The sequence below is a fragment of the Bubalus kerabau genome, chromosome 8 (assembly GCF_029407905.1).
Source record: "Bubalus kerabau isolate K-KA32 ecotype Philippines breed swamp buffalo chromosome 8, PCC_UOA_SB_1v2, whole genome shotgun sequence".
NCBI classification, from domain to species: Eukaryota; Metazoa; Chordata; class Mammalia; order Artiodactyla; family Bovidae; genus Bubalus; species Bubalus kerabau.
The window spans coordinates 116,104,158-116,124,865 of NC_073631.1; the positions used below are offsets into that span (position 1 = coordinate 116,104,158).

At 64.6% G+C, this 20,708-nt stretch overlaps 1 protein-coding gene across 1 annotated transcript in view; it reads left to right on the plus strand.

The window, feature by feature from the left end:
* Nucleotides 1-20,708, plus strand: part of LOC129658756 (SCO-spondin-like) — a 51,625-nt gene that overhangs the window by 22,041 nt on the left and 8,876 nt on the right. Inside the window, 40 exon segments of the mRNA XM_055589596.1 lie at nucleotides 1,029-1,199; nucleotides 1,497-1,640; nucleotides 2,375-2,554; nucleotides 2,654-2,818; nucleotides 3,505-3,684; nucleotides 3,826-3,948; nucleotides 4,104-4,233; nucleotides 4,347-4,472; nucleotides 4,596-4,687; nucleotides 5,581-5,754; nucleotides 6,081-6,245; nucleotides 6,489-6,741; nucleotides 7,863-7,909; nucleotides 8,080-8,250; nucleotides 8,537-8,668; nucleotides 8,872-9,017; nucleotides 9,416-9,510; nucleotides 10,051-10,103; nucleotides 10,317-10,523; nucleotides 10,610-10,780; nucleotides 10,941-11,020; nucleotides 12,001-12,170; nucleotides 12,702-12,748; nucleotides 12,861-13,052; nucleotides 13,145-13,315; nucleotides 13,620-13,823; nucleotides 14,088-14,184; nucleotides 14,288-14,487; nucleotides 14,817-14,983; nucleotides 15,539-15,699; nucleotides 15,954-16,177; nucleotides 16,728-16,769; nucleotides 16,924-17,079; nucleotides 17,578-17,787; nucleotides 17,957-18,124; nucleotides 18,971-19,102; nucleotides 19,200-19,446; nucleotides 19,718-19,870; nucleotides 19,960-20,006; nucleotides 20,194-20,538. Of these exon segments, the coding sequence (XP_055445571.1) occupies nucleotides 1,029-1,199; nucleotides 1,497-1,640; nucleotides 2,375-2,554; nucleotides 2,654-2,818; nucleotides 3,505-3,684; nucleotides 3,826-3,948; nucleotides 4,104-4,233; nucleotides 4,347-4,472; nucleotides 4,596-4,687; nucleotides 5,581-5,754; nucleotides 6,081-6,245; nucleotides 6,489-6,741; nucleotides 7,863-7,909; nucleotides 8,080-8,250; nucleotides 8,537-8,668; nucleotides 8,872-9,017; nucleotides 9,416-9,510; nucleotides 10,051-10,103; nucleotides 10,317-10,523; nucleotides 10,610-10,780; nucleotides 10,941-11,020; nucleotides 12,001-12,170; nucleotides 12,702-12,748; nucleotides 12,861-13,052; nucleotides 13,145-13,315; nucleotides 13,620-13,823; nucleotides 14,088-14,184; nucleotides 14,288-14,487; nucleotides 14,817-14,983; nucleotides 15,539-15,699; nucleotides 15,954-16,177; nucleotides 16,728-16,769; nucleotides 16,924-17,079; nucleotides 17,578-17,787; nucleotides 17,957-18,124; nucleotides 18,971-19,102; nucleotides 19,200-19,446; nucleotides 19,718-19,870; nucleotides 19,960-20,006; nucleotides 20,194-20,538 (6,138 nt within the window).

Sequence of the window (20,708 nt, forward strand, 5' to 3'; positions counted from 1 at the left end):
CTGCAGGGGGTGGCTGCCTTCCCCAGGCCCCTGGCCCATCTGTGGGCTGCCGCCCAGAACTCCCTCCACCCCCCACCCTCGCACTCACCCAGCCAGGCACCCATTTCAGAAGCGTTTGCAGGCAGCAGATGTCTGTCAGTGGGCACAGGGAAGCCAGGGTCACCCAGTTAGCGGGGTCCTAAATAGGACAAGGAAGGGGCTCCCGTTGTGTGCCAGCCCCCCCTGCAACCATGGCCGCCTGGCCCTTCACCTGCACGAGGGCCCAGGAGAGCGAAGGTGGCCAGTGAGGGCTATCAGGGCAGCTGGGAATGACCTTCTCTCTTGGGACGTGTTGGGTCCATCTCACCACCTGCCCGGAGCCTCAGTTTCCCCCTCTGTGAGCCCAGGAGCACTTATAATTGGTGCATATGGTCCCTTCCAGAAAGTTCTGAGGATAGCTATTCGGAAGCCTGGCTAGCAGTGCTTCTGCATCTCTTGTGAGAAGCCGCTTGAACCATCGCTTGGGTCCACAGAATGCAGACTCCCATGACGAAGTCTCCTCTCATCCCAAGTCTGGTTCTAGAAAAAAGGCTGTCTTTTTAAGCATGAATCTCTTGTACAAAATAGGTTCATCCCTCTTTTCCCTGTAGCTGCCAGGAGGCTCCCGGCCGATTTCTCTGTACCTGCAGTAAAGGGCTGGTGCTGAGTCTCTGGCAAGGCGGCTCCTCCTGCTGCCGTTTGCGTTTCTCCATAAACTTTATAGTGAGTTGACTTTATAGTGAGTTTCACTTGGAGGCTGCTGTGTGTGCCTTTGTGAGTGGAGAGTACACATCTCACTCAAAACTCAGCTTTTTTTCTGCGTTCAGTTAAAACCTTTCTTGTGCCCCTGGGTTGACCAAGTCCCCTTTCCATTTTGATCTGAAGCCCCTCAGAAGGTGGGGTGTCACCTGTCACCACCCCAAGACCTGGAAAACCCTCTGGAGGGCCCACGTTGGCCTTATCTCAGGGACAGGGAACTGATGGGCTCCCCCTCCCTCCTGCACTCCTAGGCAAGGGGCCAGCGAGTCTTGGGTCCGAGCCTCACCCAAGTCCTGGGGGATCTGTGCAGACCGTGACCCCCAGCCCCACCTCCCAACCGGAGGCACAGGCCCTGAGACCGGAAATGGCAGCTGTGACGGTGCTCCCCCCACACCCCATGGTGACGCCCGAGGTCCCTGCTGGTGAGATGCCTCCTGCCCTGTAGAGACGGCTTCCCCGTAGAGGAACCGAGCCCCTGAGAGCTTGGCTGCTTTGCTCTGGGTCACATAGCTTGACCTCAGGGGCTTGGGAGGATCAAGCCTAGGATCCAAGTCTCCCGAGACCACTCCCTGCTTTTCCATAATCCCACGAGGGGCAGGAAGGGAGGGCACAGTGGATGTCAGGAGGGAGGCTGGGGGTTGCTAGGAGGTGATGGAGGAGAGAGGACAGGGCTGGGGAGGGGGCGATGGCCTGTCAGCTGGCTGCGGTGGCGCCCACAGAACGGAGCACCATGCTGGGGCCCTTCCCGCCTGTGCAGTGCAGCCCAGGCCAGGTGCCTTGCAAGGTTCTGGGCTGCGTGGAGCTGGAGCAGCTGTGTGACGGGAGAGAGGACTGTCTGGACGGCTCTGATGAAAGGCCCTGCGGTGAGACCCTGGAGAGTCCGGTGCCATGTGGGTGGTAACGTCAAGACGGCTGTAGGTTTGGGGAGGTGCCTACCTCTGTTTCTAGCATATATGAGAAGGTCCTGGGAAAGTCTAGTGGCCACGGGGAGTGGAAGGAAACCGACTGGGTTAAAACAACCAGCAGTGTGTGTTTTGGCTGGTAGTGAAGGGGCACCATGGGATAGGTGTTTTATAAAACCTCTCTGACCTTGGAGGTTTGTTCATCCATCCATCCATCCATCCATTATCAACCCATCTATCCATCCATCAAAGTAGACCAATATGCTCAAAGCCTAGTTTTCAATCAAAAGAAGAACAATCAAGTATTAGCCAATAACGGGAAGGATGGAGTATTAGCCAGTTACTCCAGGGGGAATCCATCAGGAAGCAATAACGGGAAGGATGGAGTATTAGCCAGTTACTCCAGGGGGAATCCATCAGGAAGGGATACCTGGGGAGTGAACTGTTCTGGCTTCTCTTGGGACATTCAAAGAGCTGTTGACGGAGAGACTGTGAGATGGTGTGTGGATGGAAGACCACCCCACTCATAGCAGAGGGAGGCCTGGGTGCTGGGCTGGGTGGGTGTGGGAGGAATCAGGAGGAAGGGAAGGCCAGGCCAGGGTCAGCAGGTTCAGTTCTGCACTGGGCCTGGGGTTGAAGGGGTCAGTTTATCGCTGGCCGGAATCACCTGTGCCCTTGCCCTTCCCCAACCCCAGCACGGGCAGTGGGCACCATGCCCTTCACCGTGCCCACCACCACCCTGCCTGGGTTGCCGGCCTCCAGGGGCCTCTGCTCGCCGAGCCAGCTGACCTGCGGCAGTGGGGAGTGTCTGCCCGCCGAGCGGCGCTGCGACCTGCAGCTGGACTGCCAGGACGGCTCGGACGAGAATGGCTGTGGTAGGGGCGAGGCTGGTCCGGGTCAGGCCGGGGGCCGCCCTGGGGAGGGCCCGCTCCCGCGTGAGCCCCTCTCTGAACCCGGCCCACCCGTTCCTGCAGTGGACTGTGGCCTGGCGCCCTGGTCTGGCTGGAGCAGCTGCAGCCGTAGCTGTGGCCTGGGCCTCGCCTTCCAGCGCCGGGAGCTGCTGCGGCCGCCCCTGCCCGGGGGCAGCTGCCCACGAGACAGGCTCCGCAGCCAGCCCTGCTTCGTGCAGGCCTGCCCAGGTAACCGGCCTCCCCTCCCAGGCCTCCCCGCACCCCCCTCACCCCCAAGGTGGGACACCCTCACGGGGAAATGCCCCTGCTCCCCCGTGGGACCCGTGTGTCCGGCTTCGGGACTCTAGGAGGACAGCCCCCTCCGACATCCCAGCCTCGCCTCCCCACTGAGGGCTTGTCCGAAGGCGGCTCCCTGCCTGGCCCCCTTCCTGCCGGAGTGTGGGAACTGGAGCCGCGGCCGGCCCGCCCCAGAGGGAGGCTGTGAACAGGCGGCCCCGCTGGTCCCGGGCTCTGCGCCCGAGGCCCCGCGGCGCTTTTGTTCAGGGAGGGGCCGCAGCCCGCCGCATCCTTGCATCCAGGGTTTCCCACGCGGGCCTTCCTCCGCCCGCAGGCAGCCCTTGTAACCCCGCTTCTCACCGCTGCCTCCAGGGGGCGCGCCGCCCCGGGATTCCATTTTCGGGGACCAGAGCCTTGATCCCCAGAGGCCTTTCCACACGTCACCCGCCCTACCCACCTAAGGGGGCTTTCCTGGGACACGAGAGGAAGCTGCGGAGGCCTCGGGGCGCTGCCTTAAGCCACCCCGCTGGCCACTGCCCAGATTTCCCAGCCCCTTGGCCCTGCTCTCTCTAGCGGGGTGGCAGCTCTTGGGGTTCACCGCCTGGTTCACCCCCATTCTTCCTCCCGCTCCCCCGCAGTGGCTGGGGCGTGGGTTGAATGGGAGGCCTGGGGGCCCTGTAGCGTCTCGTGTGGGGGCGGCCATCGGAGTCGTCAGAGAAGCTGTATGGACCCCCCGCCCAAGAATGGTGGTGCCCCCTGCCCCGGGCCCCCCCAGGAGAGGGCACCCTGCGGCCTGCAGCCCTGTGCAGGTGGCACAGGTGAGAGGAGCTGGGCTGGGGCGGGGGGGCATCTGAGGGGGGAAGCCCCGGGGTGGGGGTGGGGCTGTGGGACCCGTCGCTGGGCCTCTCAGTGTCTCCTGCCTGGTGCCCATCCTCCACCCCCCCACCCCCATCCCCCAGACTGCGGGCAGGGCCGCGTGCATGTGAGTGCTGAGCTCTGCCGGAAGGGGCTGGTGCCACCGTGCCCACCCTCCTGCCTGGATCCTGAGGCCAACAGGAGCTGCAGCGGACTCTGTCTGGAGGGTGAGACGCACCCAGCAAGCAGGGGTGCTGCGGGCAAGGTCCTCGGGGGTGGTGGGGGAAGTGTGGGTGTCCAGCAGGCCCACCAGCCCTCTGTCTCCACCCCGCCTCCCTGCTGTCCCCCATTCTCCGGCCTGAGAGCCCCCTCCCCCACCCAGGGTGTCGCTGCCCCCCTGGGCTCCTTCTCCAGGACGCGGGCTGCCTGCCCCCCTCCGAGTGCCCCTGCCTTGTGGGCGAAGAGCTGCAGCAGCCAGGCGTGCCCTTCCTCCTGGACAACTGCAGCCGATGGTCAGGCAGCCTGCCCGCCGTTGGGAGGTGGGGGGGGGGAGCGGGGCGGGGTCAGGGGCCAGTCCCCACCTTCCGGTCCTGACCTCCGCCCTCGGCCCTCCGCCACCCCCCAGCGTGTGTGAGAAGGGGGCCCTGCTGTGTGAACCAGGGGGCTGCCCCGTGCCCTGCGGCTGGTCAGCCTGGTCGTCCTGGGGTCCCTGCGACCGCTCCTGTGGCTCTGGCGTGAGGGCCCGGTTCAGGTGTGCAGGCAGAGGGGCGATGGAACCATAAGGGATGAGGCGGCACGGGGCGAGCGGAGGGCCTTGGGGTGGGGGGGCGAGGGGCGGGGTGGGGAGCGGTGCCCACGCTGCCTCTCTCCGCAGGTCCCCCTCCAACCCTCCGGCTGCGTTGGGGGGCGCCCCGTGTGAGGGCCAGAGGCAGGAGCTGCAGGCCTGCTACTCGGCGTGCGGAGCAGGTGGGTCCCCACCAGCCTCCGTCTTCCAGATCCTGCCAGGAGAGCGTGGCTGGGTCGAGCCTGCTGGTCACTCTGCTGGGTGGTCGGCGAAGCCCCCCCATTCAGGAGGCGCCCCCGGGAGGAGATGAAGGCCTGGGCAGGGGCGCAAGTGTCTGACAGCAGGATGGAGGCCTGAGGCTGGACCTGGGGGCGGGGGCAGGAAGAGAGGGCTAGTTCAGGACTTCCTGGAGCCCAAGACTGATGCCCTTGTTCCATGGCGGGGGGGGGGGGGGGGGTGGAGGGGGGCCCAGAGCCATCCCAGCGGAGGTCTGTGGGTCTTTTGTGAGCAGGCAACTGGGCAGGGTGAGAGCAGGGAAGTTGGGGTGCAGCTGGGGGCCCAGGGGATGTGGGTGCAGGTTCTGAGCAGGAGAAGGAAGGAGGGGCTGTTGGAGAATGGCAGCTGGCTGTCTGAGGGGTCTCTAGGATTTCCTCACTGAGGCTGAATGAAGGACCGTTGTTTAGAAGGCTCTGGAATAAAACGTGAGGATGGGTGTGGGCTTGTGGAGGTACCTTCCAGGCCCCCAGATAGAGGTGGGGGCCCAGTGAACCAGATTCAGTTCAGTTCAGTTCAGTTGCTAAGTCGTGTCCGACTTTTTGCAACGCCATGGATTGCAGCACGCCAGGCCTCCCTGTCCATCACTGACTCCCGGAGTTTATGCAAACCAGATTCAGCAGGAAGCTAAGCTCTGAGAGGGAGACCTGGGTCCACGTTTGGGGTCCCGCAGGGGCAGAGACCACGCCCTCCCTCACGAGCCCTTCTCTTGCCCCTGTAGCTTCTCGGACCTCACCCCGGTTGCCCCCAGCCACCCCCGCCTTGCAGGGCCCCATGCAGCCTCCCACCTTTTTCCTTGCAGAGGTGCCGGGCTGGACACCCTGGGCTCCCTGGTCCGCCTGCTCCCGGAGCTGTCTCGTCCCTGGAGGGGGCCCAGCCCTGCGCAGCCGTTCCCGGCTCTGCCCTGGCCCTGGGGACATGTCCTGCCCAGGAGAGTCCACCCAGGAGGAGCCCTGCAGCCCCCCTGTGTGCCTAGGTATGGCACCTTCTGGGGGCCCTCGGGTGGGGTGAGGCACAGATGAAGAGAAGAACACTTTGGGAAGGGTGGAGGCAAACCTGGCTGTTGCCCAGAAGCTTCTCTCTGGCCCCCAGTCATAGCCCCCCTGGAAGCCCAGCGGAGGATGCACAGGGTGGACCTGGCCTGAAGGCGTGTTGGGGGCAGCCCTGGAGGTGTGGATGTGGTGGGGGCTGAGGCTGCTGTTCAGACCCTGCAGACCTCCGGACCCCCCGCCCCCCACCCACCCTGGCCATCCCTCATCTCTGCCACGTCCCTGACCGTTGTTGGCTGTCTCTTCCTCCCAGGGCTGGGTGTCTGGGGTCAGTGGGCCGCCTGGTCCGCCTGCTCCGCCCCATGTAATGGGGGCGTCCAGACCCGAGGGCGCAGGTGCTCTGCCTCGGCTCCTGGGGACCCCGGGTGCCAGGGACCCCACAGCCAGACCAGGGACTGCAACACGCAGCCCTGCACAGGTGAATGTCCCCTTCCCGTTCTCCAGCCCGCTTCGACCAGCCGGCCCCCGGGGGGTGCTGACCTTCTCCCTAGCCACCTTCGCTTGGCACTGACCTCTGCCTCCAGGAAAGGCTGTGCCTTGAGCTGACTTGGCCCTATTTCCTGTCTCCTTCAGCCCCCAGCTTCCCCCCCCACACACCCTCCCATCTCCCGGGCCCTTCGGTGTGCCCCCTGCCGAGACCTGCTCTGTCTTCCCTGTGCAGCCCAGTGCCCGGGCGACATGGTGTTCCGCTCAGCAGAGCAGTGCCGCTGGGAGGGGGGCCCATGCCCTGGGCTGTGCCTGGCGTGGGGCCCTGGGGTGGAGTGCACTGGCGTCTGCACCGCTGGCTGCGCCTGCCCTGCGGGCCTCTTCCTGCACAACAGCAGCTGCCTGCCTCCGAGTCAGTGCCCCTGCCAGCTGCGCGGGCAGCTCTATGCCCCTGGAGAAGTGGCCCGGCTGGACTCCTGCAGCAACTGGTGGGCATCAGGATCAGGGAGCGTGGAGTGGGGAGGCCCGTAGCCACGAGGTGGGTGGGCATGGACTCACACCAGCAGCGGGGGTGCTCAGCATGCCTCCATCCTGACGTGAAGCCCGGAAGGGCGGGCGTCTGTAGGAACTGTCCAGCTTGTTTACTTATGGGGAGACCGAGGCTCAATTGAGGGAGGCGATTTATGATGGAACTAGAGCCTAGAGTTGTTCTGGGAGTTGGTGCTGGACAGGGAGGCCTGGCATGTTGCAATCCATGGGGTCGCAAAGAATTGGACACGACTGAGCCACTGAACTGAACTGAGAGTCTAGAGTTAGGGGAGCAGGTCTACGTTCTCCTTCCAGTTGCCTCTGTTTCTCTTTTCTGAGTATAATTGACTTCCTGGGACCCACTTGATTTCTGCTCAGAAACCTTGAATCGCCCAACTCACAAAGCTGATACCAGGAATCCGCCAGCAGAGGGGGCACTAACCCCATTCCTTTTTTTGTTATTATTTTTCTTTATTCAGTTCATTTTAATCTTCCTTTTTACTTTCTATGTCCTGGTCCTCCCCCAATCCCCACCTTCATTCTTCCTCTCTCCCCTGCCCCTTTCTCGTTTTCCTTTCTAGATTTTTTTTTCTGAAATGTCAACATTTTTGAGGAGTGGGTTTTGAAACATTTACTGGAGAAAAACAAAAAGGAGGAAAACCTCAAAAGAGAAATCCAGGAGACTCAAACTAGTATCTACTCCTTCTGAGTAGCTCCTAACTGGCCTGGAAGAGTCACTCAAAACCATTTCTACAGTGTTTAATAAATATAAATGGAATAAAATTACAAAAAGGCAAATTCTTTTTATCAAGGCAATAAAACCATGGGACAGAGAGCAGCACGGTGCCTGGGGGTGTCAGGGAGCTCGTGGAGGGTGGAATTGGGGGAGGAGGCTGGGTGAGAATCCTTGGTCACTCACGAACTCCACGTGAGACGTAGGGCAACTTGCTTTACTTCCCAGACCCTCGGGTTCCTCTTCTGTGCGGTGGACACCGCATCCTGGCCTCTTCTCCCTGGGGGCAGGTACACAGGGGTGCAAGGGGAAGGCTGACTGTGGCCTCCTTGGGTCCTCTCTCTGCAGCACCTGTATCTCTGGTGAGATGGTGTGTGCCTCAGAGCCCTGCCCAGGTACCCCCATACTCGGGGCCAAGGAATTGGCAGTGGTTGGGTCTCAGGGATGCTGGTCCCTTAAGTAATCAACCTGGTGGTGTCGGGGGTGCCCTCAGGAAGTTGGGGTCCAGGGAGGACTTGACCTGTCTCACACATCCCATGTCTCTCCCCCACACCCACCCTGGCAGTGGCCTGTGGCTGGAGCCCCTGGACCCCGTGGAGTCTCTGCAGCCGCAGCTGTAACGTGGGCGTTCGGCGGCGCTTCCGGGCAGGCACGGCTCCCCCTGCTGCCTTCGGGGGGGCTGCGTGCCAGGGCCCCAACATGGAGGCTGAATTCTGCAGCCTGCGGCCATGCGGAGGTGAGAGCCGCGACTGGGGTCCTCAAACCTGGGGACTCCCTGCCCTGGATCCCGGGACAGGTGCAAGGGCCTGCCCAAGGAGATGGCACGAGGGTGTGGTTCCCTGGGAGCTCTAAGGGGTCCTCCCTGGAGGCCCTGTTCCAGGTGGTATCCTGGGGCCTCCTGAGGAGGGGTGAGGTGTCCGGAGGTGGGTGTGAGCCTGCTGGGGCCTGGGATCCGGCGGGTGGAGTGACCGGGGGCCTGGGTGTGATAGGCAGGACCTGTAGTGACCTGGGTGTCACCCCAGGTCCTGGTGGGGAGTGGGGCCCCTGGTCTCCATGCTCTGTGCCCTGTGGGGGCGGCTACCGGAATCGCACCCGAGGGAGCAGCGGGCCCAGCCCCGTGGACTTCTCTACCTGTGGTCTGCAGCCCTGTGTGGGTGAGGGCACCCACCTTCTCCTCCCTACACCTCCCAGAGCTCCGTCAACCCCTCCCTGTCCCCCCAGGAACTCCTATCCTGGAGCTTCCGGGGAACCCCATGACCTTCCCGGCCACACCTAGAGCTGATGCCTTCTCCCCGGGGGGAGACCCTGGGGGAGAATCGAACGTGCCTGGGCTGAGCTGTCCACCTGTGTCCTCCAGGGCCAGTGCCCGGTGTGTGTCCCCCGGGCAAGCAGTGGCTGGACTGTGCCCAGGGGCCTGCGTCCTGTGCAGAGCTCAGCGCTCCAAGAGGGGCTGACCAGCCCTGCCACCCTGGCTGCTACTGCCCTTCTGGGATGCTCCTGCTGGTGAGTGTCCCCTGCCTGGCCTCCTCAGGGCCTGGGCAGGGGCAAAGCCAAGAGTGTGGGGCGGGAGGCAGGGAGAGCCTGCAGGGTTGAGGACAGAGCGCTGAACTTGGGACACGTGGTTCTGCTCTGCCAGCTCCATGACCAGCACGTGACCCTGGGTGAGTGGCCATCAGGTCTTTTCTCCCAGAAATCGGGGGTCCATGACCCTCCCCATGGCCCTTGCACCTGATGGTGTGCATTTCCCCAATGCTGGAAATTGGGAAGAAATGGGTGTTTGGAAGGAGTATCCATGACATTTGAGGGTGGGCGCCTGCCAGGTGGGTGCTGAGCTCTGCTTTGGGGGAGCGTGGGCAGAACGCACTGGAAACCAGAAGGCAGTGGAGGGTTTTTGATTCCAGAACAACGTGTGCGTGCCCACCCGGGACTGCCCCTGCACCCATGGGGGACGCCTCCACCCCCCAGGCAGTGCTGTGCTTCGTCCATGTGAGAATTGGTGAGGCTCCCGCCCCCTGCAATTGCCCCGTGACCCCAAGGACCCTCTGTCTCTCCTCTGCATTGGGGGGTGGGGGAGTCTTGGCCTCCATGGGCCACAGAGACGCACCCTCTCACAGGCACAGTGTTCAGCAAGCCTGCGTGTGCCCCTCGCCTGCCCCCTCCTCATCAGTCTCCCTCTTCCCACCTGTCTCCGTCTGCTGGGGCTCTTCCCAGTCCCACTCATCTTGTGGAGTTTGTGGGCAATTCCTGGCCTCCCCTGGCCTGTGGCTGCATCCTTCCCACCAGCTTCACATGGCCAACTCCTCCCTGGGTCTTCACATCCCCTCTGTCTGTACCTTTGTAGAAGGACAGCAGTCACATTGTGTTGGGGTCACCCTAACGGCTCCATTCTAACTTGATCACCTCTGCAAAGACCCCCCTCTCCAAACAAGGTCACAATTCTGCAGTCACGCTCACATGTTAGGGCTCTGACATGTGAATTTGAGGGGACACATTCAGCCTGTAAGAGCTCCCCCACCATTTGCTGCTTCTCCACCAGCTCCTGTGTCTCTGGGCTCATCACTAACTGCACCTCCTGGCCCTGTGAGGAGGGTGAGAAGGGGGCCTCTCTTGACTTCACTCCCCCTGCCCCGCCAGAGTGGGTCTGTGCAGGGGTGGGAGGGAGGTAGCACTGGGGAGGAAAGCCTTTGGGAGAGGGGGGCAGGGAAGGGGCGGCCTGTCCTGTGCACCCTGCCCCTCGCCCTTTGGGCCCCTTTGGCCTTCCATTGCTCTGTCCTCTCTGCCTCTCCCTGCTGCGCACCCCAGGTCAGCCAACGTGGTCACCCTGGACCCCATGGAGTGAGTGCTCAGCCTCTTGTGGCCCAGCCCGGCGCCATAGACACCACTTCTGCACTGGGCCCCCCAGTGGGGCGCCGTCCAGTATGGCCCCACCACTCCTGCTGTCCTCGGTGCCCCCTCTTTGCCCAGGCCCTGAGGCAGAGGAGGAGCCCTGCCTCCTGCCAGAGTGTGACCGTGAGTCCTGTGGAGCCCAGACGTGCCCACCACCTTGCCCCAGTCAAGCGCAGCCCCTCGCCACTGCTTCCTCTTCTGTTCTCCAGGAGCTGGAGGCTGGGGCCCTTGGGGACCCTGGTCCAGCTGTAGCCGGAGCTGTGGAGGGGGTCTCCGGAGCCGGAGTCGAGCCTGTGATCAGCCCCCACCCCAGGGCCTGGGGGATTACTGCGAGGGGCCTCGGGCCCAGGGGGCGGCCTGCCAGGCTCTGCCATGCCCAGGTACCTGCCAGGGACGGCGATGGGGGTCAAGGAGGAGAGGTGGGAAAGCTGTGGGGGGCATTCTGGGGAGGCGAGCAGGGAGGTGGAGGGGCGTGAGATTGAACCGCACAGCTGTCAACCCACCCGGGTGCCCTCCTCCCCCCACCCCCCTACTCCGCAGTGACCAACTGCACCGCCATCGAAGGGGCGGAGTACAGCGCCTGTGGCCCTCCCTGCCCTCGCTCCTGCGATGACCTCGTGGTGAGTCTGGGCTCCTGACGGTCACATTGCCGGGCGGCAGGTGTGGCTCCTCTGACCTGGGGCCGTCCGCGGTTGGAGGGAAGGAAAGGGGTCAGCGCCCAGCCGGCCTGGCTCCTGATTCTAGAGAGCAGCGGGAGTGAGCCTCATCCAGTAGCCCTTGTCGTCCTTACACAGCATATACGTTTCTCGGTTGACACGTTTTATGATAGAAACAGCAGGAACGCACAGGAAAAGGGCAGTCCTTTTGATGGATCATCCATCCGAAGCCCCCCCGCCCAGGCACGTTGGTGCGCAGACCTTGACCCTGTGCGCGCGTGAGTGCGCACACGCCTGCCGGGGCGAGGGGCCAGTCCAGGACCATGGAGAGGGACCCAGGCCGGCTGCCGCTGGGGGTGGGCGCGGTCCAGTGGCGCCTGCGCAGTGGCGAGGAAGCGGCCCCGAGTCGAAAGATGCTGGAGCAAACAGCTAGGGCGAAGGGACGGCGCTTTGAGAAGCCTTGCTTGGGCCTGACCAAGGGGGACGGGAGGCTCCACACGGAGGCGGGAGGACCAGGACACGGTGTCTGGTCCCGACCTCTCCCAGGGAGTCCCGGCGCCTTCCCAAACGCCCGCCGCTCCCGCCAGCTTTCCGGTCCCCGGCTCCCTCCGTCCTAGATCTGCCTTGGTCCCCACTCAACCCTCTACGGGGCCCAACGTCTGGAGGATACTCCATTCAGGGAAGCTCCTCGCAGGCTGTCCCTTCTTCACTCTCCTCCCCTGGAGGAGAAACTCCAGTGGAAACGCGGCATAAACTGTGTTTAAAGACAGCTATGACCTGGAGCATCACACTTCCTCCCCTCTGCGCCCCTCTCCGCCGCACCCCCCCCACCCCCGCAGCCTCCTTCACTTCATCGTGGCTCCCGGCGACCCCCTCCATTCCGCAGCAGTTCCCTTGGGCCCCCGGCTTTCCACTGACCCGGGCCCTCTCTTTCTGTCCCCCAGCACTGCGTTTGGCACTGCCAGCCCGGCTGTTACTGCCCCCCAGGCCAGGTGCTGAGTGCTGACGGCACCGTCTGCGTGCAGCCCGGTCACTGCAGCTGCCTGGACCTGCTGACTGGGGAACGGCACCGTCCAGGAGCCCAGCTGGCCAAGCCTGACGGCTGCAACTACTGGTGAGGGCCGGTGGGGGCGGTGGGGGGGGGGGGGGCGGCGTGCAGGCAGGATGCCACGGGTGAGGGCAGGGCTAGTCCACTCCGTGTCTCACACACCCGAGCTTTCCCGGTCTCAGCTGATGCACACTAGGCTCCCACAAGCCCTGAGAAGATGCAGCAGGTACCCTAATCCCTGGTCTGACAGGTGGGGAAACTGAGGCAGCCAGCTCTGGGGATCTGAGACTTTGAAGAGCTAGGCTTGTGCTTTGAGGGGACAGGGGGTGGCGGTGTGGTGTTTCCTCCTGCTGTCTGGCTTCCTTCAGCCGCAGACGACCTGTGGTCACTTCCCCATAGGACTGAGTCCGCAGGACCCCTGAGCATGCCTGGAGTGGGTCAGGGAGCAGGGACTAGAGGTGCTGGAGAGTGGGGAGGGTGACTGAGACCTCAGAGGCTGGAGGTGGGGGAAAGGGGAAGGGGAGGCAGACGGGGAGGGGTGTGTGTGGAGGGCACGGTGCGAACGAGCTGCCCTCTCTGTCTGCGTGCCCCGCCCAGCACCTGCTCCGAGGGCCAGCTCACTTGCACAGACCTGCCTTGCCCAGGTATGTACCCTGCTCAGAGCGAGGTGAGAAAAAGCAGTGTCCTGGGGCGCAGGGAGGGCTGGGACCGGGGGAGGGATGGCTGTACCCCAGGGCTCACCATTCACCCCCACAGTGCCTGGAGCCTGGTGCCTGTGGTCAAAGTGGACAGCGTGCTCCCAGCCCTGCCAGGAACAGACGAGGACCCGCTCCAGGGCCTGCAGCTGCCCGGCTCCACAGCATGGCGGGGCCCCGTGCCCCGGGGAGGCAGGGGAGGCGGGGGCCCAGCATCAGAGGGAGACCTGCGCCAGACCCCCCGAGTGCCCAGGTGAGACGCCCCACCAGGCGGCACTAATCCCAGTGGGCTGGGACCTCTCGGGCCTCCCAAGGCAAAGGGATGCTTTTGTATTTTTGCCACAGTGGATGGAGCCTGGAGCCCGTGGGGACCGTGGTCTCCCTGTGACGTGTGCCTGGGGCAGTCCCATCGCAGCCGAGCGTGTAGCTGGCCCCCCACCTCTGAGGGAGGCCGGCCCTGCCCTGGGGGCCACAGGCAGAGTCGCCCCTGCCAGGGCAATTCCACTCAGTGCACGGGTGAGGACTTCTGCAGAGATGGCGGGTGGTGGTGGTGGCTTGTTAGGCTAGGGAGATGCTACCTCTGACCTTTGATCCCCTGCATCTGACTCGCCCCCCCACCCCCCTCCCACCACCACATATACACATGCAGGCCACTTTCTTTGAGGGAGCGCACTTAGGGCACTCACCCCATGGAACTGGGCAAGTGAAGGTCCTAGCAGGTGGTAGGCATGGCGGGAGGGCTGGTCACCCAACTCTCAGGATAACCCCCCCCAGGGTGGACCCCCCCAAACCCACCCTTTCTGCTTCCCTCCTGCTGCAGACTGTGTGGGTGGCCAGGATCTTCTCCCCTGTGGGCAGCCCTGCCCCCGCTCCTGCGAGGACCTGTCCCCTGGGGTCGAGTGCCAGCCAGACTCAACGGGCTGCCAGCAGCCCCGCTGTGGGTGCCCCCCTGGCCAGCTGTCCCAGGACGGCCTTTGCGTGCCCCCCGCCCAGTGCCGCTGCCAGTACCAGCCTGGAGCCATGGGTCAGTGCCTCCCCCAGCCCGCCCCTGAGCACAGCAGTGCCCTCCCGCCTGGCCCCTACACCTTTGCCCACGGGGGCCAGCCTGGGACTGTGGGACAGGAATGGGCAACTCCCACGTCCCGGGGCTGGTGCCCGTTGGGGCTTCTGTGTCCTCCGCCCTCCAGGACCTGGGTCCCCATGGGTGGAGACAGCGGGGTAGAGCCCTGAGCAGGGTTGGTGATTGGCTGAGCCGTCTGAAGCACCCGCCCCCTTCCTGTGCCCTCAGGGATCCCTGAGAACCAGAGCCGCTCCGCGGGGTCTGGGCTCAGCTCCTGGGAGAGCCTGCAGCCCGGTGAGGTGGTGACGGGGCCGTGTGACAACTGGTGAGCCAAGAGCGTCAGGGAGGTGTGGGCTGCCAGCTGGGCAGGAGGGCCCTGGGGGAAGCGGGCAGGGCCCTGTTTTCTAACACCCCACCCTTGTCCCCAGCACCTGCGTGGCAGGCATCCTTCAGTGCCAGGAGGTGCCCGCCTGCTCAGGGCCGGGGCTGTGGGGCTCCTGGGGCCCCTGGGAGGACTGCAGCGTCTCCTGTGGTGGAGGGGAGCAGCTGCGCTCCCGCCGTTGCCCGCGCCCCCCCTGCCCCGGGCCTGCCCGCCAGAGCCGCACCTGCCGCACCCAGGTCTGCAGAGGTGAGCCCTGGCCCGGACTCTGTCACTCCTGATCCCCATCCTGGCCTTTGACTCTGACTCATGGGTTGCCTTTTGACCTCTCCCACCCCATTGCCACATGCCACCCCTCACCCAGGCCAGTGGTGGGCAAACAGAAGAGGAGGCAGGTGGATTGGGGGGCAGGGGAGACAGTAGGAGCGGGCGTGACCCAGGGCCCGGCCCAGGGAGGGTGTGGTCCGCAGGACTCCGGGGGGACACAGGAGGGAATGGGCACTGGGGGGAGCGGAGGTGGGCACAGGAGGCTGTGAGGGCGGTGTAGTGCGGGTGCTCACTTGGGGGGTTCCCTTCAGAGGCAGGCTGCCCGGCCGGGCGTCTGTACCGCGAATGTCAGCCCAGTGAAGGGTGCCCCTTCTCCTGCGCCCACGTCACCGGGCAGGTGGGCTGCTTCTCCGCTGGCTGCGAGGAGGGCTGTCACTGCCCCGAGGGCACCTTCCTGCACCGCTCAGCCTGTGTCCAGGTTAGGACTCCCCCTGCCAGCAGCCCAGGGCCCTCCCCTCCCCCGTCAGCTCTCACCTCTGCAGACCCTGTGGCCTCTGGATGGCCTCTAAGTGTCCTGACTTAGAGCTGGTTTGCCCTGAGCCCTGGGCAGGGGAAGAGACACACCGAGTCAGGGGACAGTTCCCAGCAGAGCTAGACTCAAACGCAGGCGTCCCTGTTCCTGGCTCAGGCCCTTTCCGCCTCCCTCGCTCTCCTCTCGTGGGTCCCATCCTGTAAATGGCCTCTGTTGACCGTGCCATGTCCTGGCTAAGTGCTCTGATCAGGAAGGTGCCTGGCCAGCTCTGGTCAAGCCATAGCCTTACATTGCTCATGGTCAGCTCCCTGACGCAGGTACACAGTCCCACTTGCTATTGGAAGTGCTGTCTTAGGACCCGGAGCTGTCAGGAGCATCTTTCCTACCTGTCTCCTTCTCCCCATCCCGCTTCCAAGGATGTCCATGGGGGTGGGGTGGGGTAGGACTGGCCCCTGGCAGGTGGCTCCAGCCTGTGTCTCTGCACTTTCTCCCCCATCCCAGGAGTGCCCCTGTGTGCTCACCGCCTGGTGGCTGCAGGGGTTAGGAGCTGCCAGTGCTGACCCAGGGGCTCACCTGTCTGTTCTGGGAGAAAACGGTCAGCCTCTTGGGCCTGGCGATGAGTTGGGCTCGGGTCAGAGCCTCCGTACAGGCTGTCACAACTGGTGAGGGTGTGAGAGATTTGGGGTGGGGGGAATTTGAGGGGGATGATGAGAGTGTAGGGGATTTGGGGCGGGGATTTGAGGGTTAGGGGGTGAGAGGATGTGTCGAGGGGCCCTGGGCGGCCCTGCACCCCTTCCTCCATCCCCCGCCCCAGCCTAGCTCTGTCTCCTCGCCCTTGGGGGCTGATGTGTCTGCCTGCACCCCTTTCTCCTGGGGTCCGAGCTGCCGGCCCCTCATCCTCACACCCTCTCCCCAGCTCCTGTGCACACGGGAAGCTGTCCTGCTCCATGGGGGCCTGCTCCAAGGCTGCTGGTGGCTTCGGCCCCTGGGGTCCGTGGAGCCCCTGCTCCCGCTCCTGTGGCAGGCTGGGCACCCGCACCCGCAGCCGCCAGTGTGTGCGCCCCACGCCCGCTCCTGGTGGCCAGGGCTGCCACGGGCCCCGCTGGGACCTCGAGTACTGCCCCAGCCCGGAGTGCCCAGGTGAGGGAAGGGGGGCGGGGTGGGAGGCGTCTGGCTGGCCCTTTGTCCCTTCCTGTCTGTCCATCCCTGTCCCCACTCTGGGTCTAGCTCAGTGTTTCTCTTCTGCTCAGATACATTCAACCAAATTTCTGGAACTCTTGCCGAATGTGTGTGGGGGGTTGGGTAGGAGAGTGAGGACCCTGACCTTGGAGTCCAGGGGCTCAGATAACCCATTTCAGCATGGGGGGTGTGCCCTGTAGGAGAATGCGTGTGCTCGGGAAAACGAGGGAGGTTGAGAATTCTCCTAGGAAGGCTTCCTGGAGGAGGTGGCATCTGAGGGGCTCTGAGGGATGGAGAGGACTCAGACGGTGTTGGAGGAAGGGATGCCAGGAATCAGGCATGGTCTGAGTAAAGGCCTTGCTACTGTGAGCAAGTGCTGTGCTTGGGGCCTGGGGTGTCTGGGCTGAACCAGAGAGAGACAGGTTTGGGGAACTTGACCACCAGCCCTGGGGCTTGGGCCTCGTGCACTTCTGCCTGGGAAACACTTCTGAACAGGTTTCCTTTGGCACAGGGGCTGCAGGGTCCACGGTGGAGCCAGCGACAGGCCTTCCAGGTATCAGACTCCCCAGGTTCCCACCCCGATTCCCTGCACCCCTCCCCTTGGGGAAGAGCAAGCCCCGGGCCTCCTCCCTCCCCAGCCCTGCTTCGAGCTCAGGAGCCCAGGAGCCCAGGGCTGACTCCTTGGGGGTCTCCTCTCCCCACCCAAGGCGGCTGGGGCCTGTGGTCCCCGTGGTCCCCCTGCTCTGGCACCTGCACAGACCCGGCTCACCCCGCTTGGCGCAGCCGCAGCCGCCTCTGTCTGGCGAACTGCACTGGGGGTGCCGCTTCCCAGGAGCGCCCCTGCAACCTGCCCTCCTGCACAGGTGCGCCTTCCGGTCCTGACCTCTGACGCTGCCCCGGGTCTGGACCCTGAACCTCCCCTCTAACGCGTCATTTTAACCCCAGCCAACGTCCAGCCCCAAGCCCCACATCTAATACTCCTTGTGCAAATACGGAGTTCTCAACCTGACCCTGGGCCTTCTTTGTGAACCCCAACAGCTGTTGGAGAGCCCTGCCACCTTCCACCCATCCTCACTCATGTGGGTACCAAATACTCCCCCCTAAAAAAGGTCCCATCCAATCCCTCAGCCACCCTGGGAGTCTGGGACTACTGTCTCCCCACCCTGTGCCACTGTCACCCCGAGAGAGGGGAAACCGAGGCTCGGTTGCCAAAGCCACACGACAGTCAGGGTCAGATCTGAAAGGGGGGCAGGATGGGGCATAGCCAGCCCCCGCTGAGGAGGTTGGCACTTGAGCTGGGGCGGGGAGGGTGGGGGTCAGGGGGCTGGCTGCAGCTCAGCGGCCTCCTGTCCCGTCCGCAGAGTTGCCCCTGTGCCCGGGCCCCGGCTGCGTGGCCGGGAACTGTTCCTGGACCGCCTGGGCCCCGTGGGAGCCGTGCTCCCGCAGCTGTGGGGTGGGCCAGCAGCGCCGCCTGCGGGCCTACCACCCCCCAGGGCCCGGCGGACACTGGTGCCCCGACGTGCTTACAGCCTACCAGGAACGCCGCTTCTGCAACCTGCGAGCTTGCCCAGGTGCGGTGGGTGGTGAGCGCCCAGCCAGACTGCCCTTCCTTAGCATCAGTGCCCCACCCCACCCCGGGCCCTTCCATCTCGAGTGGGACCTCGCCCCAGGCTCGGGGGACACTTTGGGGGTCCCTGCCTGAGCCAGACCCCTGGTGCAGCCCTTCTCTGGCCCATTCAGTACCCGGAGGCTGGTCACGCTGGAGCCCCTGGTCCTGGTGCGACCGGAGCTGCGGAGGGGGTCGGTCCCTGAGGAGCCGCAGCTGCTCGAGCCCCCCACCCAAGAACGGCGGTGCCCCCTGTGTTGGGGAGAGGCACCACGCACGGCTCTGCAATCCTGCGCCCTGTGGTACGGCAGTGGTGACAGCCCTCCTGCCCTTGCTCCCTGCGAAGCTCTCCCCACCCCCTCCTCTAATTTCACCCCCCACATCGCTGTGCAATGTGGATGGGGGGCAGGCTGCTACCTCATCGGCCAGTGAAGGAAACCAAGCCCCGCAAGGGCAGATGGTGGTGGGGCCTGGGCTTTGGGCAAGGACTCCCAGTGGCCAGGGCTGAGCTGACCAATCCGCCCCCACTGCCCACCCCCACCTGGGACTAGAGCTCATCCTCTCAGCTGTGACCCCCCCGCTTCAGTTCCTGGAACCACCCGGTCAAGAGTTTCAGGGGGCTTAAGGATAACAGTCTTGAGATACCTGGTGCCTTGGAGGTCCACTGAGCCAGCCAGGTTGTCACCCCCGTCACCCACTCCGAGCTCCAGCTCCTTCTGAAGTTGGTTCTTCCAAGCTCACTGACCCTATGGACCCTGTACTCTAAGGCCCACCACCTCTATTAGGACCACCCCCCGCACTGATCACCCCCCCATCCCTTCCATCCTTCTCTGGATGAACACAAAGGAGCCACATAGGTGAGAATGCTGGCTTTTAGACGCACGCATTCAGTCCACCTCACAAACACTTCTCAGGAGCAGGCTAGGTGCTGCGCACTCACAGTGAGAGGAACTGACTGTCCCTCAGTGTGTCACTAGGACCCCCAGGGTCTCCCCAGGACCCCAGGCTTCCCTGGGCACCAGCCTGGGGGAGGGGAGAGACTGGTCATATGGCTTCATGGAGGTCAGGGTGGCCCCCATGGGGCAGGGGGAGGGTTCCCGAGTCCCAGGGCTCAGGGCCTCTTGACTCTGGTCTTCCTGTCTGCCCAGAGGAGGGCTGCCCTGCAGGCATGGAGGTGGTCAGCTGTGCCAACCGCTGCCCCCACCGCTGCTCAGACCTCCAGGAGGGGATTGTGTGTCAGGAGGACCAGGCCTGCCAGCAGGGCTGCCGCTGTCCCGAGGGTAGGTGCTCCCTTTGGGCACGGCGGGGCAGCTCAGCGGGAAGGCAGAGGGGGGCCCTGGGGCGTGGGCATCAGCTCTGGAGGGCCGCCCCCCGCAGGGTCCCTGGAGCAGGACGGCGGCTGCGTGCCCCTCGGGCACTGTGAGTGCACGGATGCCCAGGGCCACAGCTGGGCCCCGGGGAGCCAGTTCCAGGAGGCCTGCAACAACTGCACGTGCCGGGCAGGGCAGCTCTCCTGCACGGCCCAGCCCTGCCCGCCTCCTGCCCACTGCGCCTGGAGCCGCTGGTCAGCATGGAGTCCCTGCAGCCACTCGTGCGGGCCCGCAGGGCAGCAGAGCCGCTTCCGGTACGGGGAAGGGCCGGGCCTGTGTCACCTCGCTCCACCGGGGCCTCCCGCAGCCTGGACGCTGCCTCCTGGATTGCCGGGGTTCCTGGATCCTGTCACCGCTGGTGACTTTGTGCCCACCCCGTGACCTGGCCTCGGCTTTGGTCCCTGGTCATCCCTGCCTTTCCTTAGCCACCTCCACACCTGCGCTGGGCTTCCCCACGGGCGGTGGGAGGCATGACGAAGGGCCTGGGACCATCTCTCACCTTCTCCGCCCCGGGGCCCCACCCAGGTCTTCCACGTCGGGCTCGTGGGCCCCGGAGTGTCGGGAGGAGCAGTCCCAGAGCCAGCCCTGCCCTCAGTCCCCGTGCCCACCCCTGTGCCTGCAGGGCACTCGCCCCCGCTTCCTGGGGGACAGCTGGCTGCAGGATGGATGCCAGCAGTGGTGAGCCCTGGGGCAGGGGCGGGGGGCAGACAGGGGAGGGTGCCATGCTGCTGGGCAGCAGCGTCCCTGAGTCTGGGCTCCTCCCTCAGCTCCTGCACCCCGGAGGGCATCATATGTGAAGACGCCGAGTGTGCAGGTCTGGGGGTTCATTCCCAAACCCCCTACCCTGCTGGCCCTTCCACCTTGGCCTCCGCTTATCAGCTCTGTTTGTGTTTCCCTCCTGCCGTGTTTCCAACCGCTGGCCCCTGTGTGCTGAGGGTCCCGTCCAACCCTCTGCCTCTTTGTTCCTCTGATTTCTCTAACCTCCCTGCTGCCTCCCGCAGGGCTCGGGGCCTGGACGCCGTGGTCCGCCTGGTCTGACTGCCCTGTCTCCTGTGGAGGCGGAAACCAGGTCCGCACCCGGGTCTGTGTGGCCTCGGCCCCTCCCCGAGGGGGCTCCCCCTGCCTGGGCCCCGATGCCCAGAGCCGGCGCTGCGGGCTGTGGCCTTGCCTGGCGCTGCCAGATGCCTGCTCCTGGGGCCCCTGGGGGCCCTGCTCCCGCAGCTGCGGCCCGGGCCTGGCCTCTCGCTCTGCGTCCTGCCCCTGCCTGCTGGCCGAGGCTGAGCCCGCCTGCAACAGTACCTCCCCGCGCCTGGACACCCAGGCCTGCTACGTGGGGCCCTGCCTGGGTGAGTGTGTGTCAGAAGTGAAGCCCCCTTCTCTGTCTCCTACCTGCGCAAGATCCAGAGAATGTTTATTATTATAATCAAGTTCCCGATTATCTCCCCAAAATATACGTCTGTTTATTTCCTCCCAAGGGATTCCCAGGTGGCTCAGTGGTAAAGAATCTGCCTGCCAG